The sequence below is a fragment of the Hydra viridissima genome, unplaced genomic scaffold (assembly GCF_058129835.1).
Source record: "Hydra viridissima isolate aposymbiotic clone 2 unplaced genomic scaffold, HvirCarnegie_v1 scaffold_9, whole genome shotgun sequence".
NCBI classification, from domain to species: Eukaryota; Metazoa; Cnidaria; class Hydrozoa; order Anthoathecata; family Hydridae; genus Hydra; species Hydra viridissima.
In genome coordinates, this window is record NW_028324308.1 from 16603633 (window position 1) to 16614805 (window position 11173).

At 30.0% G+C, this 11173-nt stretch overlaps 1 protein-coding gene across 1 annotated transcript; it reads left to right on the forward strand.

The window, feature by feature from the left end:
• The first annotated feature begins 3966 nt into the window (after positions 1-3966).
• On the forward strand, positions 3967-10471 carry LOC145185827 (DNA-directed RNA polymerase II subunit RPB4-like). The gene is made up of 4 exons (XM_090098859.1): positions 3967-4118; positions 6464-6644; positions 6944-7039; positions 10065-10471. The coding sequence occupies exons 1-4, from the start codon at positions 4043-4045 to the stop codon at positions 10141-10143; spliced, it is 432 nt and encodes a 143-aa protein (XP_089954985.1). The 5' UTR covers positions 3967-4042; the 3' UTR covers positions 10144-10471.
• The last annotated feature ends 702 nt before the right edge of the window (positions 10472-11173 follow it).

The window sequence follows — 11173 nt, forward strand, 5'->3', positions numbered from 1 at the left end:
GACCACGAAAGTTATCTTTTGTATGAGACTTTGATGTTTACTAAAAAACATTTTATTCACATTGTCACAATGCTTCCTCATACGTTTAATAAGACACTGCCACTAGGAACGACTGTTTTTGGACCGTGGAAGGCAGTATTTAATGCTGTTGCGTTTTTGTAGATGCTAAGGAATGTTAACTAGGTGATATCAGTTTATCAAACACTGAGTTTGGTGGAAGGGTTTATGCGAAAGCAATTTCCTCATCAAATAAGTTGTCAGGCCTTAAGGTTAGTTGAATATTGTCTTTTGGTAGAGAGGTTTATTATAGAAGTTGACATTTTGTCTTATAGTATTACAAACAGACCTGGTCCTTTTGACACATCTAGATCTGTATTTTCAAATAGCTCTACTAGACCTTAAAGACCTTCATCCTCTGACATACCTACACCTGAAGGACCTACATTCTCTGGCTTATCTACTTCCTCCGACAGACCTATACCTCAAGCATCTACATCTTCTAACGGAGTAACAACTCAAGTATATACATCTTCAGACAGACTCTCACCTCACGCACATGCTCTAACTTTGTCTTGAGTGTTCATTTCACCTTCACATTTTCAGGGCTATCCCAAAGCTGGGCCCTTAAAGATCAAGAATGCTAAACGGAAGAGAAAATTGATTAGTTGCTAACTTAGAAGACGTGACAGCTACTACTTGCGTAGATATACAAGGTCTTGACAATGTGATGAAAGATGAGTTCAGTGTGATTATGGAGGTAAAAAGTCTGTTTTTTTAAATTCTGCTGACGTAAGAAAAGAAGTGGATATGGAAAGAGATATGGAAGCAGAGTTTTAAGAAAGAGCGAGAAAGTGGCTGGAAAATCTACAAGATCTCATATTGAAGACATCTCGTGTTTCTCGCCTTTGAAAGACTTTAAGTATAAGTTGACAAATCTAAATAACACTGGGACACTTAGACCAAAGGTGTCTTAGTTATTTATCTTTTTATTTCATTTTACTTCTTATTAAATGTCAATACGAAGTTGGGATGTTCGACACTTGCTTACTCACTCTGCTTAACGTCTTGGTATAGATGTTATATCACCCCAACTGATCTGCCTTGAGGATTCTGGATCATCGAAAAAAACGAGCTAACATTGGCAAAAAAAGAGAAAACAGATAAAAAAAAACCCAGATCCTCTACTTTAGCAGACAATAAAAATGCTAGTACGACCGGTTCATCATATTGGTTCACCAGATTGGATTCACCAAATAACGGATTACCTTTACAATACTACAGTTGATCTCAGCCATTAGGCCGAGAAGCGATATGTTTTTTTCTTTAAAAAGAATTTAAACACATTAAATGTATGATAGATGAACCATTCTTAACTATTTTCATACGGCAATATCGTATATCATATCGTCATGTCATATATCATTACGTCAGTATTTTATGCAATAATTGTGGAACCACCTCATACTTCTCATAAACTTCTAACTACAAATTTCTTCAGAATAAAGGCGTACTTTAACAGCGCATTCATAAATGCTTTTGTCAAAGATTCCACCTTTTAGTGAAATAAATGTTGTTTCCTTTAAGCATCAGATCCTTGTGTTAAAGCTCATTAAAATCACCAAATGGAACTCATTAAAGACATTCCAAACATATTTAATGACAATAATTTTACGACATAGGAACATAGGGATAGGGATTTAATGACAATAATTTTACGACAAAGGGAGATTCTGCATCTGAAAAACTAACCCTATATTTTTATTCGCTTAAAAAGTAAAAATGAGTTTGTATTCCCCTGTGAACAAAGTTTACAAAACCATGAGGCTCTTTTAAAATAAGTTTAAATTCACCGCTTAAATTTTAAAAAATTGGCGAAGTTATTAAATAATGTGAATCGATTTTTTTCAGTGACTGAATGGATTTCCAGAACAATGATAAGAGCCGGTCAGATTAAAGGCAGAATCATTTAGAAGATTTTTTGTTCCAACTTGTTCTAAATATGTTCAATGTGGTTTGGAAAAAACTCATAACTTAAAGCATTCTTAATAGTAGCCACAAATATTGTGGTTTTTTATGTTCAAAAGTGCACAGAAAAAGTCATCTTGAATGTCAAGCCAAGATAAGGAGTTTCTAATAAACTAAAGTTGAAGAATTGATAGGCCGACGTATATTTAAATATATAATGCATATTTTTGCGCTTGTTGCATGAGTTTATAAAATAAACCTTTTCCTAAAGCTTAAAATTGTTGAAGGCTTAAGAAATATTTCAACACACGCTATTTTTGCATATACATATAAATACACATATAAAAATACATATACATATATATACAAATAAGCTTGTTACGTTTGTGAAAGGTATGAAATGTGGGTTAACCTTTTTTTAATTTTTTTATTAATTTTTTTTATAAAAACCTATTTTTACTTACTGAATTTCCATGTTGAAGTTCATCCGTCAAAAAAACATTTCTCTGATGGATGATCGCCATTTTTAACTCTTCAGAAGACTTTCCCCACTAACTAGGATACAACTTATTGGACAAAATATTTTTAAAAAAATTGCAATTTTTCAGCTTTATCAAATTAATGAAATTAAAAAATGACATCTTATTTAAAAAAACCGAAGTAAAGAAGGAGTTTACAACTGAAATACTCTGGAGATAAGAAAACAACTGTGTCATCTCTCTACAAACATCTGCATTACTTTTCATAATATGATTTTTTTAAATATATTCATGATACAATGATAGAAAAATCCAAAGTAAGCTTGATGTTCATAATTTTGTATTAATTTATGTTCATTTACAAATTTATGTTCAGAAATCTTATAAGACTTAATAAGTGGGCTCTTTACACACCGTTTGCTAAATTATACAAATTATGCAAACAATCATTAACAGGTTTAAGTGCTTTTTTTTTAACTCAACAAAAAGCCCTTTTAAGTTCATCTCACAAACATTGCCGAGTAAAAAAATATTAATGATAAAAAAAAAAGGCTTTAATATCTCATTCTATTTATTTATCTAGATATCATATCCTATTTGTTCGCTTACACTAAACACCCTCCTTTGCTGTAAATTTTCTCTTCCACTGTAAAAACTTCTTTTGGCGCCACAGTCGCCCCAGGATTGCCATATTTTAAGCAAAATCAATAACATTTTAGGAAATTAACAGATCCTTACCAAATTATTAAACTAGACTTTTTTACCTGTTGCGGACCTAGTAGTAATAATAATTTGTTTGATTGATAGGTACACCTGAACTGCATAGGAACAGTGAATTTTTCATAGTTACAAAGTAATATAACTTTTTTGCCTCAACACAATTTTTCAAGACTTACTAACCTCACTGCTCTTCCGTTGGTGAGTTTTTTTACAGTTGCAAGGTGAACTGCTGAACTGTACCTGAACTGCTTTGCATCAGTATATCTTCTATAGTAACAAAATGTCACAGGGTATGTGTTGTTATGATATTTCACACCTCAAAGTTAATTAGACAAAAAATATTTCTTAGCAAATACTGACCAATTAGTGACATTGGAAGAATGTTACAGTTATCTTGTATGGTGTGGCAGTTGATGTGATATTGCATCGAAAAACACCTAAATTGGTTCAAGTCAGTAAATTAGACGGTATTTTAAAGAACGGCCGCGTCTTATCAGAAATTGAGAAAATTTTTTCTTGAAACTCAGGAGTAAAATCTCAATTTCTTGCGATTTCTTAGTATCACTTTTTTTAGAATAAATTTAGATAAAATTTCAGTTTTGGTTTTCATCAAAATCCACTTTTTCTTTGAAGAACTTTTGCAGTAAAACAACGCTCAAAAAAATTTAATTCAAATTTTTCCCTTTTATTTTTTAAGTTTTATGCTTCATCACTAATTTCTTCCTCATTAACTGAATGAATTAATGATTTATGAATTAAATCGTTTTCTTTTTATTCAGGACTGGACCGACCCTTTTGAAAAGCATTGTGTTTAATACGAATACATTAACGGATTTTTAACCGACCGACAATTAACATTAGATACCTTGACTAAAGAAATGGCTACTAATCTTGACAAGGAACAAATGCTTTTACCAGAGGAAGAAGATGCGACAGAATTACAGTTTCCTAAAGGTTTCGTAGCTTCAATATGTTAATAAAGTACAGCTTTATTTATATGAGAGAGGGATACTTCTTAGAACTGCCTAAATGACAAGTGAAATTGACAATAAATATTTGAATAATATGTCAAATTGTATAGTTTTTCTTAACTTTTGAAATCCAAACAAAATTATTTCATGCTTGAACTTGTCCAGGCGTATTTAAACTATTTTTACATGGCTTATAATCAGCTTTATTTGGTATTCTAACTAGAACTCTTGAAGCTGATAAGTTATATTGAATAACTTCTTGAATATGTCTCCACAAAATCTTAAGTACACAATGCCTAGAACTCAGTCAGAGTAATTTTTTTTAGCTTCTCTTCCAATAAAACGTAATCAACATTAAACAATCTATAGTAAATGCAATTGTATAAAATTCTGTCAGGTTCCACTTTCGTATAATTAAGTGTTGACTGTGCTACCAGTTCTTTTATTCATTATTTTAACTTTTTTTATTTTAAAGTTCACTGCGATGGACAAGGATTCCATCACAGGTAACTTTTATGGATTCCCCCTCTATAAATACTACTTGTAGCATGAATTCCAGATATAGTTACTAACTATAACTTCATCCTATCTTCCTTGGTACTGCTTCTCTATCACCTGGGTGTCCTGGTGACAACTTTCTTTAACATTTGAGGACAAAAAGTTAAGATGAATGTAAGTTATACAGTTTGAGTGACATCTCTTGATAAATGTAGAGCACTTGGTCTGTTTTCAAGATCCATTAAATGAAGTTTTTAAATATGAATTCTGCATTTAATCAAATAAAGTTGCCAAATTCTTACATATTTTAGAAAAATTGAAAAATATTTTAGCTAAATGTTCTTAGTAATCTTGAAAAAAATCTGTCAACTCAGAAGTTAAAAGGTGCTTTGGCTTGATCTATATCACAAGCTTGTTAAAAGATGCTTTGGCTTGATCTATATCACAAGCTTGTTAAAAGGTGCTTTGGCTAGAAGTATATTGAAGCTTCACTAATATTAATATCACAGATTGTCTTTTAGCTCAACTACATATGTAATTTTTAAATTGTTTTATATGTTTAATTGTTTTATAATTGTTTATAATCACTTCTGATAGCATAACTGACAATTACTGCTATATGACATTGTCTTGAATGTCTATAGATTCATTTAGAGCTATACTAAATGCTTTACTAAATGCTTTACAATTTTTAAGTAATTCAGCAGTTGGCCTTTAACTTTAGTACTAATTTTTTTTGTTTGGTGCTAATTTTAGCCTGGTACTCAAATGTTGTGTGAGGAGAACACTTTTAAACATAATAGCAACATAGAATTAGCTAGACAGCTGCTTAATTACTTTGTTAAAATTTCAAAGAGCATTGCGGCTTTTCTTTTAATGTATGTAATGTACAAGGATTGTTATATATTGCTGATGATGTGGTAGGGATTTGTGAAACTAATCTTTGAAGCTTAGAATTGTTTGGATCTACTATAAAGAGGATATTAGAAATGTTCTACTTTATGTAAAAACTTAAGTAATTCAATTTAATTCCTTTTTGTGAGTTTAATGAGAGAAATGCACTAATTATGTTTCATTATGGTGTTTAAGATTGTTTCTCTTGTTATGACCAAAGCTGTATTGCATATTAACCATATAGACATTTTCTTTGTCAATAAATGCAAACTTGTTGAAACAAAAACAAAAACATTTTCCAAATTTTCTTGAAAACATCTTTAGTTGAAAACTTTTAATTTTTACATATTATAGAAAGTGGATCAAAGTTGCCTTGAGATAGCCAATTCAAAATATCGTTGCCAGTTTATATGTAGTAATATGAAAGCATCTGTAGTTGTATGTTGACATCTGCAGTAGGTGGTTTTTTTTAACAAAAAGAAACTTTTTTTTTGTTTTACTTTTTATTTCTTCTAAAAATTATTTTAGGATTTAAGTTTAGGATAAAAAAAAAACTGTCAACCTTAAAATAATTGCATTTGATAGTTGACTTGAAAAAGCCAAAGTAAATTATTTTTTTGGTTTTCAAATTAAGTTTTGTTAAATTTTTTTTTTTTTTTTTGTAAAAAAGAAAAATGTTAAACTTTTTTTTTTTTTACTCATCAAAATTATTTAAAGTTTTTTTAAGCAAAAATTTAGCTGTTTTAAATTAAATCTTATAAGATTTGTTTGCAACTTTGGCTAATAGCAAAGGTATCAGAAATTAATTGAATAATCAGTAAGTTTTGCAAAAAAACTAATTTTTAATTGATTAATTTAAAATACTGATTAATCTACCACCCCTACTTTCTAAGTTTTTACAAGTTACAATAATTTCTGCTTTTTTTATACTTTCAGAATTTGAATCAGCTGAAACTCTTTTGAATTCTGAAGTTTTTATGTTGCTCGAGCACAGGAAAGCTCAAAATGAAAGTGCTGATGATGAGCAAGAAATGAGTGAGGTGTTTATGAAGACACTCAATTACACGCAACGGTTTAGCCGGTTCAAAAATCGAGAAACTATTGCACAAGTACGAGGGTAAGAGCTCAGTTATTTATTTACTTTGATTTTTTTTGGCAACTCAATGATGTCAAATTTTTTCACTCTTGCAATTGTGGAATTTTTTTAAATCTTAAAAACAGTGCCATGTGATCTGTAAGACTTTAGTGATAAGTTCTGATTGCTCTTGGAAAAAATAGGGCCAGAAAAAAAAGGGCCAGAAAAAAAGGTTATTTACGTAGAATAAAATAAACAATTGATAAATATTTTTTTCCAATATTAATTTTATGCAGGATTTTGTTGTTGTTGTTGTTAGATTATTTTCTATTCTCCTTCAGATTACTTTCTAAGAAGAAACTTCATAAATTTGAATTAGCATGCATTGCAAATCTTTGCCCAGAAAATGCAGAAGAAGCAAGAACATTAATACCAAGGTAGCTGATTTTTTTCTTTTCAAAATTATCAAGTTTTTTTTATTGGAATTTCTTTAGTCTATAAAATAAAATCTTATGTGTACAACAAATTTGAGTCTGTTTTCAAGTTTGAGGTCCCTTAATGCCCATCACCTGGCTTTTTTTTTTTTTTTTTGAAAAAAGTTTAAATGTTGAAGTTTTATTTTAACAATAGCTACTATAGCAACTCAAGCTATAAACAGCTATTGTGTATTTACAAATTGTTTCAATAAACACTTTGATTGTTCTATAATCACTTAAAGTGTATAAGTTTTATTCATAACTTTCATTTAATGCAGGAAAATTATAAGTCACTTACCTGAAGACCTCATTTCCCGTATCAAGATTTTTCACTAGCTACTTATCAAGAGCTAGATTTTTTTTACTGTTGTTGTTACTGCTTGTATTAGGAATAGATGGATTGTACAATACTCAATATTTCCTTGTTGAACTTGATTTCCGTGCTGAGCTTGATTTTGGTTACCCCTAACTGTAATCCCATCAAATGGAAGTAAATTTGAAGTCAGCATGAAGTCAGCGCATTTGGCTTCATCATAGTGCATATGGTGTAAAATTTTCTTTGTGTTTAGATGTTTCCGTTGTTGTGTCAGAATATGCAACAAAGGTGGAAGGGTATTCCTTGCTGAAAAAGATTAATGCTATATTTTGATGGATTTGATGCCTTTTTAGTTTGCACAAAACTTGAGGTGCCTTTTTTAGTTTGCACAAAAGTCAGCAGTTAGAAAAAAAAAGTGTGTTTTTAAGGTTTAATAGATTTCCTCTTTTTAATTCATGGTGCCAGCAGCTCGTTGTTTTTTTATTAATTCATGATGCCAGCAGATCACTCTGTTTTTTTGTTAATTGAAGATTTTAGACAAGTTACATATTTCTATTCCAAAAAGTAGTGGTTTGATGATTCTAGATAGAATTTCAAATTTTAAACATAAAACCTTTAAAATTTGAAATTCTATCTAGAATCATCAATTCATTTGGTGGTTACTTTTACGCAGACCCTTAGTCATAAACAGGCAGCTTTAATTATCCCCATCTCTTTTTTTATTTATTGTCAGAAATTTTAATTGTTTTTTTAATTAATTGCAGACTTAATTTAAGATTTAATCAAGTATTTTCAAATAATAATTAGAATTTTAATTATTAAAGTTTAAAAACATTTTTAAAAATGAAAAATTTGGTCTGAGATTGAAAAAAGTTTAAAAAATATTCTTTTAACTTATACATGAAATGTAAATAATAGTCTATTTTGAAAATTTTTATTAGGTAATAATAAAAATTTTAACATAAGAAGTAGTTGGAGTCAGAATCAGAGTCAAATGCAGTCAGAGTGAAAAAATTTCTAAAAACATGCTCTTTGAGTATTTAAGAAAAAGTATGTCTTTGGATTTTACAAAATATTGGTAACTACAAAATATTAGTATCGAGATGCAAAGATGTTTGTTCTAGTTTCATTTTTAGATAGCTGGAAAATAGTGGAACTCAGTTCAGGTTTTGTTTCCTACTCTTGCTCACAGGGGACTCAAGTATTTGTTATGTTTCCTCTGCTTGCGGAAGGCTGATAGATAAATAAGCAAATTGAAAAGAATTTGTGAAGAAACAATATTATCATTTTGAAGACATGATTAAAAGAAGTTGAATGTAAATATAAAAAAGAACATGATATCTTCATCAGGGATGATAAAGCTGTTAGAATTCATATTTGTGCATGATTCTTTTGAATTTATTCAGTGTATTATGATGGAAAAGAGCTTGGATGCTCTCTGTCATTTGTGTATCATTTTGAAGATTTACATTGACAGAATATAAGATGTGTCTTCTGTATTATTGTTCAAGCTGCATGAGATGTTAGCTAAAACCTCGTATTTGAATTGTAGTGCACTAATAGAATCTTTTGGGCTTGTTTATGATTTTGGTAAATATGTCTACTTGTGATGTGAGGGAGAATTTTCCTTAAAGGAGTAGGATTTCCAAGAGCATTAGGTTCTCTTGATGGGTAAAACAGAGCAAAGCAATCACAGGTGAAAAATTTCAAAAGACTGATTATCGACTTGTTGAAAATCTTCAAGGTGGAATATATGATGCATTGAGTTGATTATGGGATATGCTACAATGAAAAAAGAAAGCGACAGTGAAAAGTTGTTTTGGAGATTTCAACCTAATTTACTGCATATAATACAAAGTCTAAAGTTTTCAAAAACATTTTCATTAAAATTGAGCAAATTTATTTGATCAGTAATTGAAAAGTTTAAAAGGTTTTTTTGACTTGCAGCATAAACACATATCACTATGGAGCTGATAGTTGCCTGGAATGTGTACATAGTTGTGCTTCACTTACTCTCATGTGGAAATGGATTATTGTTCTCTAGATTGCTGCCTAAGCAAAAGAGGCTCCAAACCAAATTAGTTGCGTTGGTATAAGCGATGAATGCAAAAATTAATGCAATTACTCTGCTTCTGCTTCTTTTTGTAATGTAAATTTTACGGTGTAAATATAAATATCCAAACTGACAATACCTTTTTTTATATATGTTGTTGCTAAAGTTGTCTGGTGATAAATTTATTTTTTATATCACTGTTGGGTAAATGCAGTAAAAACAGATTTTCATTTCTGATTGCAGATTTGAAAGGCTGCAAAGTCACTTATCAAAGCTCTAAAATAAACATAAAAAAAAAAAATCAGAGGTGGGGAGAGATAGAACCTGGCGGTCTATATGGCACATATATCGCGATACCTTGGTTTTGTTACATGGGCGCACTGATAGGTCAGCTTTGATATGTCGAACAAAGATGTCAAATTTGAATGTTAAAAATAATGCATGTATTTAAAGTTTAAACCGAGACTCAATAGTACTTTTTATTGCTTAAATTCAGGCTGAACTTTAGGAACTGGTGAAACTTTCTTTTCTTTTTACAGGTTTTTATTTCTCTACTTTTAACAAAAAACTTGATCTGCATTGATGTTTACATTTGTGTTAAAACTTTGTTTTTTCAGCCTCGAAGGTCGTTTCGTCGAAGAGGAATTGCAACAAATCCTTGATGAAATTAAAACGCATCGAAGTTTTCAATACTAGCTTGTCACGTTCCATTATTGGCTTGTTACGTTTAACACTTGTGAAATTCACCTTTGCGATTTGCTAAGGGTTGCTTAAACTAAAAGTTTAGACTTCAACAAGTTGAAAAAAAAAAAGTTGAAAACCCGCACGATAACGTTTAAAGAATATAATCGCTGTCAAAGACATTTTTATAGAATATTTAATAAATATTTTCTCTCTATTTAAGTTTAATCAACAAAGACTGAAGGGCCTCTATTAAAATTATGAAACTCTGTTAAATTATGGAACTTTTGACTAATTTAACATATTTGTCGATTCGGCTCCTAATAGATTCATAATTTCAAAAGCAGATAATCTTATAAATATGTTAGTTAAAAACTCTATTCCGGCTGGCAACAAAACAAAAGGCCTCCTATGCTGGACTTTGGTTTGTTTCATATTGGTATTTGAAAATATTTGAACAGAGTTCTCCTTATATTTTTTTGCTAGTACACAGCAAAATATAGCTTAAAAATTCGAAAATAAAGCAAATCTTTGCCAAATATTGTTAAGCGGCATGACAGTATTTTCTTGCCAAATCACGTTGCTTACATCTTTCAGTTGTTTTGCATTTTCTCATTAAATTAGTTGGAAATATTAAAAATGTTTTTTCAGATCATCCAATGATAAGAAGAGTGGTTTTTCAATTTAACTGAACACAGACAAGGAAATCGATTTTGAAGCTTTTTGTAGCAGGAAGTTGCAACGCAGACGATGAAATAAATTGTCTCTCTTAAGATTTTACGCTCCGCTGTACACTCTCTTTTTTGATATCAAAGTTAAAATATTTTTTAGTTTTTAAAGTTTTCTAATTATATTGGTAGAAAAATATAACATAATTTATAAAATACTTAGGGAAAAAAATTACATGAAATTTCATTTCAGTAACCAAGGTAACAGTTATAAATCATTAGTCCGGTAATCATCCTTATTACTTAAAATCTATCTTTAAATTTAGCATTAAATGCGTATAAGGGTAATATCTAATAGTTAAAAGAAGTTGTAGGTG

Coding starts and splice junctions, on each gene's coding strand:
- LOC145185827 (XM_090098859.1), top strand. CDS start 4,043: ATGGCTACTAATCTTGACAAGGAACAAATGCTTTTACCAGAGGAAGAA. Junction 6,645..6,943: donor ACTATTGCACAAGTACGAGG/GTAAGAGCTCAG, acceptor ATTCTCCTTCAG/ATTACTTTCTAAGAAGAAAC. Junction 7,040..10,064: donor GCAAGAACATTAATACCAAG/GTAGCTGATTTT, acceptor TTGTTTTTTCAG/CCTCGAAGGTCGTTTCGTCG.